The sequence below is a fragment of the Antennarius striatus genome, chromosome 5, assembly GCF_040054535.1.
Source record: "Antennarius striatus isolate MH-2024 chromosome 5, ASM4005453v1, whole genome shotgun sequence".
Lineage (NCBI taxonomy): Eukaryota > Metazoa > Chordata > Actinopteri > Lophiiformes > Antennariidae > Antennarius > Antennarius striatus.
Window position 1 is genome coordinate 10,963,133 of NC_090780.1, and position 21,972 is coordinate 10,985,104.

A 21,972-nucleotide genomic window follows, 5' to 3' on the forward strand; every position below is an offset into this window, starting at 1 on the left:
TGTTCCTCATCACTGCTTCATGACTCTCTGCTAATCAATCTAAACTGCCATCAAACACCAGCCATAACAGCTGGTGTTTGCCTGAGAGTCATACTGCTTACTCTCACATCAGATACTGTCCTATCGGCTCACATGCTATGCAATCACACACATCAGAAAACGGATTCAACCTGTGAAATGCTGAGTAGAGGGATTAAAAGAACATACTGAAAGCCTACACATAAAAAGAATACAAAGGAAAGAAAATTCATTCATTCACCTCAAATCCCATGTGCTAAAATGCTTAGTCAGGTATGTGTTTTGGTGAGAGAAAAAGTTGTTTTTATGATTGCACAGACGGCTTTATATACAAGATTTTAACTGCACTGTACTTAAGTACATAAACCAAGGAGACCTGTCAAACTCTGAGGTGTAATGCAGGGATCCCCTGAATACCAGGTTTGCTGCGGGGCTGTTCTGTGTAATCAATAAATCTCACCACCACATTAAAGTGCAATATATGAAATTCTGTGTTGTATAACAACGGTAATAGTGTTGTGTAAACTAAGTTTGCCTCGACCTGCAAAACATGTCTCAATAAATGTTGGAATATAAAGCTCGAGCAGGGTAAGTGCAATGAGGCTAGCCTAGCATGTACAGGATTAATTGGTACGTATTACAAAAGCACCACATTGCTTCACCAAAACCAACACATGTACACGTTTTGTAGGCAAACAGAAAAAGATCTCAAGGAAACAAATGAATATATACAGTGAGAATAAACTAAATAAATCACATTTTTGGTTGTGTTTGATTTGAAATTTTAATTTGAGATATTAAATGAAAACCAATCAACAAGGTTTAGGCTTTCAAAATGACTATTAATGTCTATCATACTTATAAGTACATTTCATGGATTCTTTGTGCTCCATCCCTCTTGTTTACAGTGCAGCACTAAAAGTCACCATCGTCATCGTCTATCCAACAGACACACTTATTTTTACACCCAGCAGTCACAGTGTTCAAAAAAAAGCACATGCATTTGCACCCATTTGTGGGCTTGATGGTGTGTTGGATTACGGTTAAAATGAGCTCTAGTCAGATGCATTGTTGGCACATTGGTATTTTGAGGTCAATAAAGACATGGTCTTACATTAATACCATCGTGTCTTGCTACTTAAAGGTAATGCACCTGAATAACCTGCTTCACAGCTAATCCAACTGCCACCATTACTTTTATGGATTTAGACTCACAACCAAATGGGCATTTCTCTGCACATCTATTACTATCCAGAGAAAGACTGTTTTACTCCAAACACTAAGCAACTGGACGGTGACTGAAATTTTGGATGTGTACATTTTACATTTGATGACATGCATGTGATAGAGAATTTACAAATGGCAGGGCAGTGGGTTCACATATCTCAGAGACAGAAGGGGAGTTACAAATAGCAAAGGCACTCGCTGAAACTACCTTTGACAAGAAACAGGAGACAATGCTTTAATTAGAAAAATTGGAACACAGGCATATTTGATTTCCTGGCAGGGACTGCAATCGGCGGGAAACATGAAGCCTAGCTATGATGATTAGAAAACACCGAAACGACACCTCTCAAGATCATTAGTTGAACCGTAAAAATGAGGCTATTTGATATGAGCAAAATCAAGTGAAAAAAATGTTTTTTTTAATTAAAATGACATTGTGTGTGTATGGTGTATGTACTGTACTGTGTCTGTGTGTGTGTGTGTGTGTGTGTGTGTGTGTGTGCGTGCGTGCGTGCGTGCATGCATGTGTGTGTGTGTGTCTTTGAGTACATTTGTATAGACTTTCAAGAGCGTCAATAACTATTTAAAGATGACACAAATGCCATTGCCCTCATGCAAATGCATTTTTTATGTACACTTGCACAACATATGATGTCACATCACAATGAAACAAGAGCTGACCTTTTTTTTACGCTGTGAAAAATGAAAGAAGCCATAACATTAAAGGTGCCAGTAATCAAAACAGTAAATCCGTCTAAATTCTCCAGGGATACATTCAAGCAGCATGTGTGCAGTAGCCTACTTCCTAATTCAGTTTGTCTAAAACATTTACCATATCCATTAATCTGGGGAGCATGGTCTTTGTGTGTATTAAATCTCATGTGAATTGTATCTGGCAATATTAAAGATCAATAAACTATTAACTAGATCCTGAACTGTTTCAATGGGAGAATGAATGGGTACAGTCAACAGTTCATGAATTGTCTCCAGTCTCAGTCAGAGGGGTAGTTCAGGCTTTTTTGCACCTTAGGTACCATTACCTCCAGCAAATTGTGTTTGTCTGACCCCAGTTTGGAAAGGCAAACAAGTTTCCTAGCAAGTAAGAAAGATACTGCTGTGAAAACATCAGAGGCAAAAAGTACCTGAGTCATCTTGAATTAGGAGAAGCATATTCATTAATCTTCTTCGAGATGATTTTGATCATCTCACCTTCAGCAGCTTGTCCAACACACAGGTCTAAGGGCTGCTGGAGCCAATCCCAGCAGGCTACAGGCGAGAGGTGGGGTACTGAACGAGATGGCAGCTCATTGCAGGGCTCCATATACAGTAGATAATCATACTTATGGACTAATACGTAAGTGTGACCAATTCACCAATTCAATTAAAATTTTTCTAGTAGTGGGAGGAAGCTGGAGAACCAAGAGACAACCCACACAGATATGAGGAGAACCTTCAAACTGAGAAAAGAAAAGCCCCAGGTGGAATTGAACCTGGAACATGCTGCAGGAGAAACAAAGATAGGAATAAATGTCTGGCACTGATTCACATCTTGTTCACCAAAGGTATCTAAGTCTAGTGCTCTTACTGTGCAAGATCAAATATGACTGAAAACAGCACATTCATATTTGACTTTCAATGACATGTGACCCACTGTAAGGTTGTATTTATATGTTTACAGGTCTTCTTAGATTGTGATCAAGAGTTTTACAAAGCTATTTTTCAAACTCACTAAGACATTCAGATAGATAGATCTGAATGTTCCTGAGTGTTCCCCGCCTCCCGCTCTATGCCACCACCTCCCCGTGACTCGCTGCGGCGGATAAAGCGGAGAAAAATGAATGAATGAATGAATGAATTATTATTATTATTATTATTTGTATTATTATTATTAATAATATAATTACTATTATATTAATTTATTATATGAATCTTATCAATATCATCATTATTATTGTCTCTAATTATCATCCCTATCCCAGTCTTCATCTCCACTCTCCATCCAGTTCTTACCAAACAAATTAGAGGTCATTGTCACACCAAGTTCCATGCAACTCCTCCTTCATTAGAACGCACTGACGTGAATGTTCCTTGCACTCTCACACTCTTTACATACTGAGTGAAAAGAGTTGAATATGAGGAGACGAAACAGGAAAAGGGTAAAAGAAGTGTTATTATTAATTTAACTGACTTTGGAAGTGTAATAGGAAAATGAAAGATGAGGGAAATCAGCTTTGTCATCTGTGCCATACAGAAGACGAGGGCTGAGTGCGAAAGTTGAAATCAATTATTACATCCTGCTTCAAAGCAGTGATGTATTGCGATTGTTCATCCGTTCGTTTGTTTTTTTGTTTGTTGTTCGTTTGTCCACCAAATATCTTCGCAACCGTTGCAGATAAAAAGATGAAGCAAAAAGCACATTACTCGGGCGGCAAAGGGGATGAAACTGAGATGATGACTTTGACTTTGAGAAAAGTAGGTCGCAGTCAATTTTCAACTTTTGTACACTCACGAAATGGGTAAGATAGAAAGAAGAGGGAGGTCAGTGTGAGGAAGACCCTAGATCAAAGCTAGTGCTTTGATCAAAGCTAGAACTTTGATCTACCTATGCTCTAGCTTTGATCTAGGGTCTTACTCACACTGGCCTTTTCCATATACACTAGTCTATACACAAGTCAGGTACTACATTCAGGGTACCCTGACCTACCCTGAAAGTAGGTCAGGGTAAGTCGCGCGATGTTGCAGTCTCTGACTGCCTTGGTTTTTTTTATGTATTTGTGAGATTTGATAAATATGTCAGCAAAATTCCAATTACAAGTTCAAAGACTGCAGAGAAACACTAATTATCAAAAGACACATATTCACTACTGTGGTAAGTGTACACTAATCTGTGGGTTGTATAATGCATCAACACTCTTACAGGATGTCATAAACCACCATCTTGCATCAGGGAATACTCAGACTCACTTCCCACAACATCAAGCATGGATAAAGTCGATGGTACGTAGACACATTTCATGTCAAATGGAAAATCACACAGATACACCCCGCCAGAGAGATGTGTTGTGTCTCTGCTCATTAGTCTTCTGTTACCCACAAACTGTCTCGTTTGGAAAAATCCTTGTAACTCCATATTCAGGAAGTAGAAAATTGAAATCGAAACCCAAGTATGACTTTAGTGAGGATGCATTTCTTGTTCATTCAGCACATAAAACACACCAGGCTTTTACAGACAAAATATTCAGCAGAGACATTATTAACAGAACAAATGTGTAGTCTTTTGGTTCGTGGGTAGTTGTGAAGTTGTTATATCTGGGTGGACAGTTCCTCCCTGAACCCGTTCTCCTGTCATGAGAAGTGAGTCACGTCTGTGTTGCACTATTATTATCATCTGCCTGGGGTGAGAATTACAGATCGGCTACAGTGAAGACTGATTAAAGAGGAGTTCAAAGGAATTAAGTTTGGATGGATGGATGGATGGATGGATGGATGGATGGATGGATGGATGGATGGATGGATGGATGGATGGATGGATGGATGGATGGATGGATGGATGGATGGATGGATGGATGGATGGATGGATGGATGGATGGATGGATGGATGGATGGATGGATGGATGGATGGATGGATGGATGGATGGATGGAAGAAAGTGTGTTTGCACTTGGGTAAATTTGTGTGACTAGGAAGTAAAAACTGTCCTTCAGGGTAATAGCTATAAGGTCAAATTCCCCTTTCATTACCTGAAACACTGTGATGGTGATTTCATTTCACCAGTGTGACAGATGATAGCTTTGATGCTGAATGATCTACAAATAAAATTATTCATGACAATGAGAAGCATTAATGTAAAGAGCCATCTCACATTGGAGCCACTTTTTAGTTTTATTTCGATTTGATCACATTGCCTCTTTATAATTCAACGGTATTTTTACTGGGACATTTCTTCATTGAATTCTCAGTCAGACCATTACTGTCCAGTTCTTTGACAGCTTAATGTTCTGACTGCATCATAATATTGCCACCAGGATGCAGCCATGACCGGTAAATAAAAACTTTCCTCCTCAGAATTCTGATGCCAGTTTAGCAGATGGAGCCCATGTCACGGTTCGGCGTGGCAGTACTGGTGTGTGGCAGGGAGATGGGCCAGGCTTGTGGGTGGAGCCACGGCTCCACGCCTGATACTCATCCACACACCAGTAACTGATTTCACACCTGAACATTGTTGGTGTTATCATGATCAGGCTTTTTAAGCCAGGTGGGAGTAGAGATAGGTGCTGGTTCGCTTTTCTCAAGTTTGATTCCTGGTAGTCTGTTCTGATTTTGAGATTCTTGTTTGTCTGGGGTATTTTTGATTTTTGTTAATAAATCATGGATGAATTATTTGCTTTTGGTGTCCTGCCTTTGGGTCCATATCCCGCCATACGTGACAGCCCATTGCTTTAACTTGCTGTTACTGATCCCAGTCTGAGTGGTGAGGTGGTAGAACAGTGTTGCTGCCAAAAGCGGGTGTTTGTCCACGTTTCAGATGAGACTACATGTTACCAAGGTTTGCCAGCAGGATCTCTATTACTAATTATGATAGACGTGTATTGCAATTACCACTTAAAGCAAATGTAGAACAATCTGCACAGTGATGATACAGCTACAATATTTATTATTATAAAATATTTACTGCTCATCAATGAAAATATCAAGACAGGGAAAAGTGCAATTCACAGAGTATTTCAAGTATCATCAAGCATGAAATATAGAGTTCATCAATTCCTTTATGAGTGTGTATGTGCATTAACAGTGTACCAGGATTCTGCAACTACTAGAACTACCATAGGCAGTCGTTTTCACTGCTCGGACATTATTTGCATATAATTTGGATTATCGTTAAAATATCCAAGAATAAATTGGTGGAATATGTAAAAACACATCGTAACAGCAGTGTCTCCAGCTGGTTGACAGTTGTCACAGCATTACTGAATGTTCATAATAGGCAGTAATTGTAATTGCTAAGGTCTAATGCTGACACCAACCTATTTTGAAGCAGGATACATTTGTTTTTGTTTTTTTCACAGAAATACATTTGTTTTTATTTCAAAGTTCAAATTTGGATGTGTAATTGCAGAGAAGCTATGTTGTGTCAATTAAATAAATAAAACACTCAATCATTATAGTTTTAATTTAGTGTCCTGATGTGTTTTTACCTATTCCATGAATTTATTCTTAAATATTTTTAATGATAATCCAAATAATATATAAGAATAATCTCCGAGCAGTCAAAATGACTGCCTATGGTAGTTCTAGGTAGTAATACTCTGATCTCCTTTGTGTTTTGAAATTTTAATGATCAAACAATGTTAAAATACACACACATTTGGAAGTCAGGGTCCTATTTGTACATAGGTTTTTTTTTTAAGACATTTCAAATTTTGAAAGCAGTCAAAATGACTGCCTTGGGAGTTCTGGTGTTAATAACAATAATGTCAAGCATTGATGACTTCATTTTTACCCATTTCCAGCTCTGATAAAGTAGCATTAACCATATATTTATTTGGTTACACAATAATCTCTGTTACAACATGAGGCAAACAAAAATGTTACAACACAAACAATCTTAAAACAATGTAAGAAATGGGGGTTGGGGGATATCCTATTTGTTTTCTTCTAAGCCCTGAGCTAAATACATGACTTAAAGTAAAAATCTTGGAGGTTCAGTGAACTCAGCAAAATGTTCATCAACTTTGTTCTCTACATAATATGCAAGTGATTATCAAACCATTGTCTTGTGTCATGCAACTCATGAGATTTACATAAATCACAATTAGTGGAGGAATCTGACTGATTTTGCATTTTGTATCCTGTACATCGCTGCGCATGAAAGCCAACAGCTTTTTAGTTCTCTTAAGAACTCATTATAAAATGTTTAAGCCCATTAACCAGAGTTTTGCACCCCTTAATCATCAAAAGACTTGTCTTTTCCAGGACAAGTCAGTATCTTTTTGTTCACAAATGGGGCAAATAAAACAATTATTTCATCTAGATTATTCCTTCAGCTCAAACTACAAGAATGGGACAAGGGATCAATTCCTGCATGTTCTTCTGCTCCGAGTTGATAGCTACTTGGAAGTAGGCACATGATACTGTCTTCATTTGGTTTTATCAATTTCAAAGCTGAGTGCTGAAAATGAAGTGAGGCAAAATCTGGCATGGCACAGCTGGTATGAGAAACTTCTCTCATACCAGAAAATACTGCTTGGTGTCCAAGACATACAACTGTCCAAATAACACCAAAGAAGCAAATGCGATGATTCGATTTCATTTTGATATTGGTTCTTCTTCATTGAGTCCATTTCTGTTAAATTTGAAGTTACAATTGCTACCATAACATAGTATAAAGTTTTAATCAGTATAAAAGAAAGTGCCTAGGTTTGGGTCCCTAGGTTACAAAATTCAAAACTCCTGAAGCTCACAAATCAATGCATTACCTCGGGGTATTCCCTTGAAAATGGGTAGAAAAGAGGACTGGATATTTAATACGTAAACCCACTGTTACCTTTCAAAGAGATGATTCTGAAACCATAAACAGATGCTATTATCAAAACCGGAAGACGAACAAAAGTTATCAGATGTGTAAAAAGTTTCAGGGAAAAGGGGATTTTTCTAATTTTGGTATTTAGAGCTGAGAAAATGTTCATATCTATGTTTTGGCATGTGGCTTACTTTGAGCTAATTTACCATCTATGTGACACTAAGCATGGACAAAAGCAACTGAGGAAAAACCCAATAAAACATGTTTTTGCATAAATCCTGTTGCTCAGATCATCATCAAATATTGCTGTGAGCAATTTCATGTAGGAACTACACCTTATCACCTTCCAGCAGGAAACATGCATCACAGAGAACAGGCGGCAAGGGGGCGCGATGTAAACAGCTCTGATACGCGGCCTTTTTAACTTAGTTGGCCTTATTCATAAGTAGATGCACAAATCCTTCTGCAGGTTGATAAGTGAAGAAAGTAGTAGCGAGTGGGAGGGATTCAGTCAGTTGTGAGTGTATTTGTGTGTAGACACATACAAGAAAAGGAAGAAAGAGTGTGTTTCCACCTCCGGAATATGTTTAATAAAACCTGCTTTTTCACCCTTGTAAGCAACCAGAAAGGAACTGTTTTAACCATGTTTCTTTGTGAGGGCAGACCGGTGTGTGTGTGTGTGTGTGTGTGTGTGTGTGTGTGTGTGTGTGTGTGTGTGTGTGTGTGTGTGTGTGTGTGTGTGTGTGTGTGTGTGTGTGTGTGTGTGTGTGTGTGTGTGTGTGTGTGTGTGTGTGTGTGTGTGTGTTGAGTTGAAGTACAAGTCTGTTAATATTTAGTCGTAGTCCAAAGATTTGATATATCTAATTAAGCTTCTGGGCAATAGGCCAGCTCAAAGCTCTGGGAAGCTGTTCTGGTTGTTGACACTATGATATCTGATTTATCTCCAAGCAGACACATGTCCTGGCTAATTAATAACACAGTTACAGACTGTGCATTTGGAAACACACAGCGCTGAAATGGTCTCTTCTCCGTGCAGGGCAAAATGATGCATAGGCCTGGATGAGGTCTCAGTCGTTGGATGGAGATGCATTTTCTTTTCTTTTCTTTTTTTTTTTTTTGTATTACCAACAATTTCTCAATTGGTTGCCCAAGCTTAATAAGGTGTTTAACCGTTTTATTTTTCATGTGCATTTACTGATTTTTTTTTTTTTCCCAAAACATTTTTTTGCAGCAACTAACAATCTACAATCTCAATAATTCACATGAGGACCGAGACATCATGAGATGGAAGCCTACCTAATAAAAGCAGTTTCACTTCTCTGGCCGCCTTCTCTCCGTCCTCTCGGAGGTTTTTGTCAATCATCTTGGACCTCTCCGCAGCAGCCTTATCCTCGGCGCTCACCGTACAGCCCATGGCTCCAAACGCAGGGGCGCACCAACCACTTGCGCAAAAAAAAAAGAAGGCTTCAATACTGATGGTCTAAGAGGGGCCAGCTGCCGCCACGGACACGGGTGGAGCAGCACCGAGTCAAGCGCTGCCTTCCAGATCACAAACCGTCAGCTCCAGAGTTTCTCTTCACGCGAAAAAAAAACCAAAAAACTGCAGCTCAACTCAGAGCTCGGAAATCAAGCAGATCTACCAAAAACATTTGCTGGATAATGCCAGGGTGTTACCGCTACTCTGTGTCGATGCGCTCACAGCCGTCCGTCCTGCGTCCATCCACAGGCTTCAGCCGCAGATCGCTTTGGTGAGCGGCGCGTCCCGCAGTGCTTGGTGCTCACTGGTGCTCTTCACAAATTCGCCAACGTGACTACGACAGGCAGAGATGACATCGTAGTCACTTGGACAACTTGGCGCAAAAGTCCAATTAAAATAGGTGAGCACTCCACAGCAGCTTGTGTGGAACCAATTAAAGTGACAGAGGGAGAAGCAGGATTTTTTTAAGTGTGGCGTGCAGACTGCAGTGGGCGCTGTGCCAGCATCATCCCGCTGCATTATCTCATGGATGCAGGTTCTCAGACGACAAACACAACGTTATACAATAGTCTGAACCATCACTGGAGACAGGCGGGACTATGCAGAAGCAGAGTTGTTATTATAAGCATGCAGGGCGGGATGTTAAAATGGTTGATGGATCACTTCTAAGAAAAATCTCTTCATATGATCAAGGTGAAAAAAACCCCCAAAAAAACCAAAGTTGGTTAACAGCGACCCCACATGGACACAAGAAGACATTTTCTTTTGAATATATAGTGGTTACTGGGAGGTGTTTTATGTGGTCATGCATCATCATAATCATCATAATCATCATCGTCATCATCATCGTCATTATTATTATTATTATTATTATTATTATTGTTATTGCTGAGGTGTTATGGAAGCCCAAATTGCTTTGAAAGCAGCCTTCAGCTCATCTGCATTGCGGGATATGTTTGCTTTTCCTTTTCAAACCACACAGTCATATATTTATGTAAATGCTTGCATACAGCACTCGATAAACAACCAACCAGCCTTTTTTTTTTTTAGCAATGATCATCAGTGACTTAACCTTCTTCTGAAAATGACAGAAAGATTTATGAGACTTAATTAGTCTTCCCACAGGGAAATTCTTTTTCACATTCTATAGATTACACACACATGCAGGCCAGAGAGCCAGAGCACACACATGTGCGCCCGCACACACACACACACCTCTCCAGGTACAGTTCTTTGGTCCACCGGCCACCCTCCAGTCCCCAAGCCAAGTTCTTGTGAACTGAACCACTGCCCTAAATCTGTATCCAACATAGGGCGCATTCATCATATTGCATAGAATCTTACATAAACTTTATGTTAAATATTTTAGTATTTTACCATACATTGTTAAAACGTTTATGGATATTTAATCATCAAAACAACAAAAAAAATGCAGGAAATTTTTTTATTTGACATGTTATGAGTTTAGCATACACAAATTTTTCACTTTTCAAAGTAACCTTTTCATTGTTTTTTTGGGATGCATCCATATAAACTAAATTGACTTATTTGTGTTTATTAACATGACTATGTGACTAACTATGTAACTAATTATGTAACTACGCATCAGTCAAAAGGAAATGATGACAACAGAGACAATGTAAAAACATTTACAATTATTTTATTGTCAAACTAAAACTGCCCCTGCTATTTACACTTTACAAGCTACTGTAAATATGCATCACAAATATAAAAGGTTTATATACATTATTTATATAAAGCCATGACTTATTCAACAAAATCCAATCACCTCTTAATTATTTTATAATTGTGTCATTGTCTCATGTCTCGAGCACCAACTACTGTAAAATTTTACATAATTTTGTACGATACATGAAAAATACATACTTGATAGACTTTGTCTCATTAAAACTGTGGTTGAACATGCTGTTTAAAAGCTAAAGGCAGTTTAAAGCAGTAGATGGTCAGTCTTTTTGTCAAGATCCCTTAAAATAAATAGAAAATATGACAAAATAAACTTCCATTTACAACAACTGGTGATACATTTGGAAAAACAACAGACAGTGGTGAATATTTGTATTAAATATTTTCTGTACTGTTGTTCATGATTCATCTGTGAAAATAAGGAATCAAACTTGAAACACAAAACAGGATAAAATATAAATAAAATGACGGAGGTGATCATTTGTGCAGGATTTTTTCTGAAGACTGAGATTCATGAAAACCATCTTTGGGTAGCAAGTATTTAAGTATTGTTTGCTGTTTCAAAGTTGTTGTTTTTTGTTATCTATTTTTGCATGAGATTGAATTATACTGTACAGTATTACAATAACACATTTGCAGGAAATCACTCTATACCAACTGCAGGACAGACTGGACAAAAGAACATGCAAAAAAATTATCTTCATATCTAAAGAGGATCAAACGACTAGAAACGAATACAGCAGAGACAACATGACAGGATAAATAAAGCATAGTACATTCTAGAGAGTATTAACTATTTACTTGTTGAACTCTGCCAGACCCACCAGAGGTTCATCTTTATTGATGTGTTTTGGCAGGGATTATTAAAATCCAGACTTTTCCTTGTCATTAGTGAGGTTGTTGAGGTGTTGTTAGGTTTTTTAATGTTGGACAGACAGTCTGGTCAGCTATGATTCAATTCTTCATCCCAACCATTCCCATTTCAAATATAACGGTAGTGTCAAGCGTCTCATCTAAACCTCAGCAAGAAAGGGAGTAATGGTTATTTTCCAATCCACTGAATCAAGACCCCAAAAAATTGTTATATGAATAAGAGCATAATGGGCTAGAAATATAACTCAATGTGGGCATCAGAAAAGGTCAATGAATAAAGTTAATAAATGTACACATGGCTATATGCTGTAATTTGTGATGTTTTACAGCGTGAAAAAGTGATTTTTGAAAATTAAAATAGGCTATTATGAATTTAAGTGATCAATGAGCTCAACTCCAAGGGGAATTGTAAGGCTAAACCTAAGCTCTACATTATGTCAAGATCGCAATCAGGCTCATGAGGAACATAACCAAGGAAGAAACCGATTCCAGAGTTAGGTCAGTCTTTGTCTTAATTCTTGTCAAGCATTTACAAAGCTTTCAGTCGTTACACCTTTCATCACATACACTGTATGTTCTAATCTAAAACCAAACATGACATCATATATAATGTATTTGGACCATTAACTTATAGTAATCTTGTAATCACACACTGTAGTTAAATATAGTTCATTTGAAATAAAAAAACAAACAGATACAGCAGCGAAATAAATAGACACTCTTGTCTGTATGTTTATGTGCTTTTCAAAATGATAAAAGGCACCTCGGTTTGTGAGGAAAGTTGGTTGATGTGGAACATGAGCTTTAACTTTACGATACCAAATATAATAAAACCTGGCACAACGTGCACTCTCAAGTGTAAAATTACTTTAATGACTCTGCACGCACTATGATGAACAGTTCAGAATGCTGCTGGTTCAGGATGACATCATCTGACTGTCCTCTTTTATACATCCAGAGTAGAAACCTTCATATATGAGTACAAGTACCTCATAAGCTATTTTGCTATTTCTCGTTTATATATTGACTCGTTCCTGATTTCAGCCTAACAGACAGTCATGCCATCTTTTCTGTACAGTACCAGCTACAGGTGTTTTGTGTGTAAATGAAGAGGAAATAACAAAAAAAACTAACATTTCACCATTATAGATGGATTCATGTGCACAAATGGATTTTTTTTTTTTAAACTCTGCACTGCCCTGACTATTCTTACAAAAGCATTGCCATTGCACTGTTAGAATTATAAAATGTGTTCAAGAATGCTGATCAAACACTTTTAAGTTACAATCAAAAAGTTAATTTAACATGATTAATAACGGTGACATTCCAGTAAACCTGCTACACTGTATATTTTGTACTATTAAAAAGCCCCAGCGCTGTGCTGGGGTCCCTTCACAGACGGCAGCTGTTTACCCCACTTTTCAAAATCCACAGTAACTGTAGCAGCATCTAGTGGCCTCCTGCAGAATGGCCACCTCCAGTTGTCCAGTCAATGATAATGAAACTCAGGCTCATCACCATGAAGGAGATGCCCAAAGCAGCAAAGCAGGCAGCCTAAGAATGAAGAGCAGTACACAATTCAGTTTTTTTACATTAATATACGGTCCCAAATTGACCGTAGGTGTGAGTGTGTGTATGCATGGTTCTGTGTCTGTGTGGCCCAGTGGTACACTGGCGTCGCCCCCAGAGTTTAGCCCGCCTCCCGCCCTAAACCAGATGGGATAGGCTCCAGCTCCCCGTGACCCGCAACAGCAGATAAAGCGGTAACAGAAAATGGATGGATGGATATATAATAATAATGTGTAATAATAATAATATATCCCATGAGAAATATCTACATCACACAAGACATTCAATAAATTAGAAGAATAAATGTTCTCACCAGTATCTTAGGAGTGGAGTTCATCGGTTCTCTGTCTTTAGGAACAATACGGATGTAAAATACAGCAGGGAAGATGAAAATGAGACAGGGAGCTGATGTGGCACCTGTAGGGCGAAAGAGAAAGAAATAGTTCATAAAGATTTATCATTACTATTATAACAGCTTATATGTAAGTCAAATCATTATTCATTCATTCATTCATTTTCCAACCCGCTTAATCCGCCAACGCAGGTCGCGGGGTAGCCAGTGCCTATCCTGGCAGTCTCAGGGCGTGAGGCGGGGGACACTCCGGGCACGACGCCAGTGTACCGCGGAGCCACACAGACACAAACAATCATTCACACACACACTCACTCCTATGGTGAATTTGGGACCGCCAATCAACCTGAAGCGCATGCTTTTGGAGGTGGGAGGAAGCCGGAGAACCCGGAGAGAACCCACGCAGACACGGGGAGAGCATGCGAACTCCGCACAGAGCGGGACTCGAACCCGGGTCCGCCGTGTTGTGAGGCGGCAGCGCTAACCACTGCGCCACCGTGCCGCTCTTCAAATCATTATAATTTTTAAAATTGTTTATGACAACCAAATGTATGTATCTATTTACTTTAAATGTCTTTTCAACACTTATGTCACCACAGGACCACGTCATATACTGAATTAACTTGCTACAGAAACCACATGACAATGATAAACATTAACCAAAATAAAAGGTTAAAAACAAATGTGTATGGTTAAAATACTTATGACATCATCTGGCAAACATCAGTCATGTATACATCAAATTCCAGGTCAGCCTCAGACCACTGACCGCTGGCTGGAGATGATGAAGTAATAGATGTGGAGATCATGATATAGCAATTTCAAAATAATTGTGTGAACATTTGCCTTGACAGAGCACATTCAAAGGACAGATGTATCTGAAGTTACTGTTAATTGTTATTTTGATATCTTATTATAATTACGATAATAAAGTCTAGAGTATCTAGAGTCTAGAGTATCTTAAATATTGAAGGTGTCAAGAGGCTATGTCATGTTAAACAGGAAACAATGGCAACAAGTCGTCATCACAGGATTGATGGATGTCATTAGGGTTATAAAATGCAATGTTATTATTTTCTGACACTAAAACACATTTTCATACAGATGTTTCAGCTCGATATCGACACAGATACAACCTTTGACACCTCCAAAAAATCCAAAGCTTGTGTTCAGGTCATTCAGCTGACCTCTGAATTGAAATGTATGTATGTTTGTCAAAGCAGCATCCATTCCTTTGAAGTTGCCCTGTTGGATTCTGGGTTGTATGTTGTACACTGTCAACTCTAACCTGCTCGATATGAATGTCAACCCATGAGCAAACGCGCACTGATGACCTTTTGCAGTTTTGCTTTGAATTTTTGAAACCGAGTCAAACACAAATTCAGCTTGTGAAATCAGACAACAGAATCAGTAAACAACGATCATATATAAATATAAATAATAGTGTACAGTCAAATATATTCAGAAAAATGTATAAGTACACCTGAAGAAAACATTAAATTTGGGTTTCAGTAGTTTTTCTAATGTGATCCATGTGTTATATTCGACTGGCCTCTTGTCATAATGTTTTTCAGTAGTCCACGTTAAAAATGCATATTGCTCTGTCTAAATTCACAGGAAGAGCTGATGACATGCTGCCTTACTAACCGATGATGCCGAAGATGCCCAGAATGTTAGGAGCAAATATCACCAGTATATTGATGAAACTGAGCAGAATGACTGCAATAGCAATGTGACGCAACCAGTTAAAGGACTTGGTGGGGAACAACATCTGCTGGATGGCTCTGCGTACCTATGGGAAGACATGGATAAAAAAATTCAACATGGAGGTAATTGCAAAATCTCGTATTTACTGATCAACACAAACTAAGTGCGAACTTACAGGAAACAACACAATGGGGACAGTCAGTGTTACAGCTGTGAGGACAGCCACTCGCACACACAGGATCAGAGTGTCATAGGGGTCGATCCGGCTGTATGTATGAAGCAGTTCAGCCTCCACGCTGTCTGTAGAAATATAAATAAATGCCTGATGAAAATACAAACAGATAACACTTTTGCTTGAGCACGCAATGACAGAACAGAACACTGACTTTTACAATCCTTTGACATGTACAGCTGCAGTGACATAGCAATGTTTTAGCATAAACATATGTATGCTTGTCCCGTGAATGTAAACTCACACACTCAAAACACACAAAACAGGTCCAGGCATGGGTGAGCTCACCTTTAAAGGTCAGGTAACCAAACAGAGCCGCCAGAAAGTACATGCTGTACATGACAAAGATGGAGATGTTGGACACCCTCTGCATCCTCTTCTTCGATGGACTAAAATAAAAGAGTTGAAAGTTATATGAGTGTCACATTGTGTTCTGGCATGTTATCAAATAATACAGGTGACAGAGAGGTGACTCACTTGCGGAGCTCCGTGTAAATGGGGAGGACCTCGGGGTGACACACAAAGGCAAATGCCAGGATGGGGATGGTGTATGCAGTCTGTGAGGAACACACAAACAGGAGAATCTCTCAAAATAATTGTGGGGACTTGAGAGTACACCTGCAGGATTTAATATTTCAACTCAGCTGTCTACCTGCGAGTTGATGGTGAACATGTGTGTGGAGCAGTGTGAGTCATCGTCCTCGTGAACCAGACCATTGCTGTACTGGTGGCCATGACTCGAAACATTCAGGCTGTGGTGAACAGCAGTGCTGTTTGCTGAGAACTCTTCGAATGGGCAGGAGATCTGAAACTTCTTGTAGATAACCTGCAGTTGCAAAAGAAATGGCAAAGGAGTGCGATGAAAGAAAAGACATAAAATGAGGGTGTGTCAGTAAACAACAAAACCTGCCAAAATCAAAATAGCAATTTCTCATCAAATTAATGTGACTCAACAGCTGTAATAAACTTTTTAATAAACAAAGCGCACACTCAGACGGTGGTCACAAAGATGAATTTGGTAAAGTGAGCAAAGTGTAAGGTAATGTGTAGCATGACATGTCAGAACAATGTTAAGAGTCACTGAGATAAGATGGACAAACTTACAGCAGTGAGAAAAAACACCATGCAGCTGAGGGAGAATCCACTGGTATAGCCAAGATAACCTAAAATAAAACAGAAGAGACCCTCAACATTACAACTCCTAAAAAATCTCGAAAGCAAGTCCTCAGTGTTTAAAATCAAAATATTTCCCACTGGTCTTTGTCAAATAACATCATTAAATGTCTCTATCAGTGAATCCTTATGGTACTATGTGACCAGAAAGGGCATGTTTATTTCATGCAGTAATTAAAAGCTTAGGATGGAATAGAGGGTGTAATCCTCCCAGGCAAACAGCATCTGACTGGACACCTGCTGTTTCCACTGTCACTGCTTGGAGAAAGACACAAAATCATTTATTTGACATAAAGGTAAAGCCTGTCTCTAGTAAGATGTTATCTAAGAGGCTTCATGTCAAAAGAAGGAATAAATGAAAACAACTGAGTGAGAAAAAAAAAACAGTTTATAGTAGAAGTGCATCTCAAGTCATGGAGTCCAATTTTCACTGTTAAAATACAAAAATAACTCCGTTTCCATACAAGTTGTCCTTGACCCTTCTTTACCTTTGCCATTTTCATAACCTTTGACATATTTGATGCTGCTTTACTGTGAATTTTGTAGATTAACTCTCATGAACTAGGTGATGTCATGTTGCTCATTTTATTTGATGGGACTCCCAGTCTGAGGCAATGTTGGAATGTCAAATAATTTTGTCACTTTGTGAACTTTAAACCTCTGTCAATGCTAAATAAATAAGAAATGTAGTAATCTCAATATAGGCAAATGCTTTTCCAGGAGGCTTTTAGTGTGTTTGTAGAAGTTAAACCTGATAAATTAGGCCTTAGACTGTTGCTCACTAACACTAAACCTAATCTCAGCTTTAGCACTCACTTGGCATCAGACAGATGGACGGATTGATAGATGATGATAGATTGATTATTTTTTTAAATGTTTCCTTTTGTTTAAAGGTGTGTGTGTGTGTGTGTGTGTGTGTGTGTGTGTGTGTGTGTGTGTGTGTGTGTGTGTGTGTGTGTGTGTGCGCGTGTGTGTGTGTGTGTGTGTGTGTGTGTGTTTCACTGCTGTTTTCATAAACCTGATTGACATGCACCCTAATCTTAAGCACTTTTTAAATAGAGGTCTTACAATTGCGTATTCAGCGAAGTTGACATTTGTACTGTACCTGAACAAATTATGCATTTCCTGTTATGAGCTGCAAATTCAAGTCAGATACTGTACACTGATGACGACCACATATGTTCAGAATACTTCATTAAAACAGGTCAACCAGTGTCAGCTCTACTCACCCAACTGTTTCATTAAAGCCAGGGGCAAAATGACTATAGCGGAGACCAAGATGACCAGGTAGTTTCCATTTAAGTACCAGAGACTGTTTGGAGAAAAATACAGTTCACATTACTCAACTTGATACTTAAAAACACTGACACAGAGACAAAAATAGACTACACAGTGTTAACATGGATAAGGTAAGGCAGGGTGTAGTACAGGGAGCCATCCCCGTTTCTGGGTTAGTAATCATGAGAAAACATATTAAGGATGTAACTGAGCAGCGTTCCCTGAATAGGCAGAACAGGCTGTTCTGTGATCTAATCATAAGGTTGTAAGTTAAATTCCCATCATGTTAAAATGTCCTCGAGCATGAATGGTGTTCCATCTGCTGTTTAAAGTTTTAAAAAAAAGAGGTAATTTCTGACAGGAAGCACTAAATCACTGTTAACAAATGTCTGACAAACATTGTTAAGGACAATGGAAAAGGTTTCAAATTTGACTGTGATTCATCAACAACATTATTGTAACATTATTACACATTAATCCAAGTCAGTTGAAGATACACGGTGTGGTCATATCTTTAGCATAATTGAATGTATGAGTCAACAGGGCCAGACATGTTGAGGTAGGGGTGCCTCCCTGAATTTGAAGAGTACTTACTTGGAATTAGTATGAATAAGACAAATGTGTGGGGTACATTTAATCAAGAGGTAGTTCACTGAATTTAGATTTGTTTTTCACCAAAATAATCCCCTTCAGTGATTGCCAGAGGAAAAAAAAAAAAAGATCCCAAATTTAGCAATTATAGAATGAACTTAGTCTGCCCAGGGTGACACGTAACAATGGTTTTTTTCTAGTCCATGCCTGTGATTTCAGGGTGTTCTACTTTGTGTTTGTGTTAATTAATCAGCCCTAAGCCTCTGTAATAACTAGGTATATGTTATATAGAATTACTTTATTTGAAATCACTGTATCAGTCAGCTATCTCTTATTTTCTCACTGGGTTCCATCTTAAAGGCACTGCTTAAACAGCTTTGAAACAACTAAAAAGAAAAAAAAAGTGAGGTTAGTATGATGTCTTTAATCTTAGCCCAGATTCTGCAATATATATTGAGAATCATGCAGCCGCATTATCTTTTGCTATCTGTGCATAGCACACATGTCCACCCACTAAGCAAGCATCCTGTGTTTGCCCTTCATAAAGCACACAATATGTTAATGTTGATGCTGAGATGCAGTCAGAGGTTAGTTGCCCCTACTGAGTGTCTTAGTGGGTCTGCATCAGCGTGAACAGACCTGTTTTTCAGAGAACAAAATGTCAGTTGCCTAATTCCATCCCTGAAGGTCTTCTTCTTCTTCTTTTCCTTTCGGCTTTTCCCTTCAGGGGTCGCCACAGCGAATCAATTTCCTCCATCTAGCCCTGTCCTTTGACTCCTCTTCACTCACACCAACTATCTTCATGTCTTCCCTCATTACATCCATAAACCTCCTCTTTGGTCTTCCTCTAGGCCTCCTGCCTGGCAGTTCAAAACTCAGCATCCTTCTACCAATATATTCACTATCTCTCCTCTGGACATGTCCAAACCATCTCAGTCTGGCCTCTCTGACTTTATCTCCAAAACCTCTAACATGAGCTGTCCCTCTGATGTACTCATTCCTGAAGGTAGAGTCTACATTAATGTTACCCCTTAGGTTTATTACAGGAGCTCAGTGTAACTACGCGTGTCTGTGAGGTGCATTATATGTTCTTATAAATGTTGCGATACAAAATCAGCTGATATTATGTACTATTAAAAAAAATATTTGGCAGAATTATACCAGGCGACCCCTGAATAGAAAAACCGAAAGGAAAAGAAAAAGTACTCTCAGGAACCAGATAAGATGAGGGAGAAGGCCAGTGTGAGTAAGACCATAGTTCAAAGCTAGAGCTTTGATCTATGAAAGTAGGTCAGAGCACGAGCTTTGATCTTTGGCCTATGCAAGTAGGTCAGGGTCTTCTGCTTTCGGCTGTTCCCTTAAGGGGTCGCCACAGCAAATCAGTTGCCTCCATCTAACCCTGTCTTCGACATCCTCTTCTCTCACACCAACCACGTTCATGTCATCTTTCACTACATCCATAAACCTCCTCTTTGGTCTTCCTCTAGGCCTCCTGCCTGGCAGTTCAAAACTCAGCATCCTTCTACCAATATGTTCACTATCTCTCCTCTGGTCTTTTCCTCAGTGACACTGTCTCTAGACAAAATAACATCACTGGTCTCACCAGTTTTGTACATCTTTCCTTTCATTTTAGCTGAAACTCTTCTATCACACATCACACCTGACACTGTTCTCCACCCGTTCCATCCTGCCTGTACACGCTTCTTCACCTCTTTTCCACACTCTCCATTGCTCTGGACTGTTGACCCTATGTTCTTAAAATCCTCCACCTTCTTGATGTTTTCTTCGTGTAACCTCACTCTTCCACTTGGGTCCCTCTCATTCACACACATGTGCTCTGTCTTACTGCGGCTAACCTTCATTCCTCTCCTTTCCAGGACAAAGCTCCACCTCTCTAGCTTCTCCTCCACCTCTTCTCCTCCATCATAGAGATTCCTGTCTAACCTCATCTGTCTATCACCATAGCGAACAAAGATGGGGCTCAGAGCTGATCCCCGATGCAGTCCCACCTCCAACTTGAACTCCTCTGTCACACCTACAGCCCACCTCACCACTGTCTTACAGTCCTCATAAATGTCCTGCACCCCTATAACATACAGCACTCTGTCACTCCAGACTTCCTCATATAATACCGCAGTTCCTCTCTGGGCACCATGTTATAAGCTTTTTCCAGATCTACAAAAACACAATGCAGCTCCCTCTGGCCTTCTCTGTACTTCTCTATCAACATCCTCAAAGCAAATACTGCATCTGTAGTACTCTTTTTGGGTATGAAACCATACTGCTGCTCACAAATGCTCACTTCTGCCCTTAGTCTACAGTAGCTTCAACTACTCTTTCCCATAACTTCATTGTATGGCTCATCAGCTTTATTCCTCTGTAGTTGCCACAATTCTGCACATCTCCCTTGTTCTTAAAAATCTAATGCAGGGATTATAAACAGTATATAAAATAAAATTTTAAAAAATGCAACATTCTTCCTTTTTCAGCTTCCACCATTTTGTCTTCTGCTCTGCCTATGCCCTCTTCATCTTCCTCACCACCAGAGTCATCCTACACACCACCATCCTATGCTGTTTGGCTACACTCTCACCTACCACTACTTTGCAGTCACTGACCTCCTTCAGATTACACCATCCTACCTCCCACTCTTATAGGTCACCCTATGTTCCTGCCGTAGCCATTTCCATCCTTATTGCAAAGTCAACCACCATCTTGTCATCCTGCATTCCTCTCCTGGATACCAAACCTGCCCATCACTTCCTCATCACCTCTGTTACCTGCACCAACACGTCCACTGAAGTCTGCACCAATGACAACTCTCTCACTTCAAGGTATGCTCTGCATCACTTCATCAAAGTCCAACCACAGTTTCTCCTTCTCCTCCAGCTCACATCCTACCTGTGGAACATACTTACTTGCTACAGACTCATCACTCCACCTGACACTCTTTTTACCTCCAGGACATTCCTATCAAACTCCTTCAAGATAACTCCTGCTCCATTTCTCTTCCTATCTACACCATGATAGAACAACTTGAACCCTGCTCCTTAACTTCTAACCTTGCTACCTTTCCACTTGGTCTCCTGGCCACACAGTATGTCTACCTTCCTCCTCTGCATCATGTCAACCAACTTTCTAACTTTCCTATCATAGTCCCAACATTCAGCGTCCCTACCCTCAGTCGTTCCTCTTCTCTCTCTTCCTACGAACATACTTTCCTTCTCTCCTTCTTTGACCAACAGTAGTCCA

At 39.4% G+C, this 21,972-nt stretch overlaps 2 protein-coding genes across 6 annotated transcripts in view; both read right to left on the reverse strand.

The window, feature by feature from the left end:
* gnai2b (guanine nucleotide binding protein (G protein), alpha inhibiting activity polypeptide 2b) overlaps positions 1 to 9,693 on the reverse strand; it is a 189,165-nt gene extending 179,472 nt beyond the window's left edge. For 2 of the 3 annotated variants that reach the window (XM_068315598.1, XM_068315597.1), the window contains exon 1: positions 9,061 to 9,692. In XM_068315598.1, the coding sequence (XP_068171699.1) occupies positions 9,061 to 9,178 (118 nt within the window). In that variant the 5' untranslated portion in view covers positions 9,179 to 9,692. Of the gene's footprint in view, positions 1 to 9,060 lie in introns of all 3 variants that reach the window. The other variant, XM_068315599.1, reaches the window with a different exon arrangement.
* Positions 9,694 to 11,453: 1,760 nt separating this feature from the next.
* The window catches only part of slc38a3b (solute carrier family 38 member 3b), a 29,220-nt gene continuing 18,701 nt past the window's right edge, over positions 11,454 to 21,972 (reverse strand). For all 3 annotated transcript variants that reach the window (XM_068314356.1, XM_068314359.1, XM_068314358.1), the window contains 9 exons: positions 18,081 to 18,163; positions 16,783 to 16,841; positions 16,331 to 16,504; positions 16,156 to 16,235; positions 15,967 to 16,067; positions 15,622 to 15,746; positions 15,387 to 15,531; positions 13,701 to 13,804; positions 11,454 to 13,372 (listed from right to left, as the gene is read on the reverse strand). In XM_068314356.1, the coding sequence (XP_068170457.1) occupies positions 13,268 to 13,372; positions 13,701 to 13,804; positions 15,387 to 15,531; positions 15,622 to 15,746; positions 15,967 to 16,067; positions 16,156 to 16,235; positions 16,331 to 16,504; positions 16,783 to 16,841; positions 18,081 to 18,163 (976 nt within the window). In that variant the 3' untranslated portion in view covers positions 11,454 to 13,267. The remainder of the gene's footprint in view (positions 13,373 to 13,700; positions 13,805 to 15,386; positions 15,532 to 15,621; positions 15,747 to 15,966; positions 16,068 to 16,155; positions 16,236 to 16,330; positions 16,505 to 16,782; positions 16,842 to 18,080; positions 18,164 to 21,972) is intronic.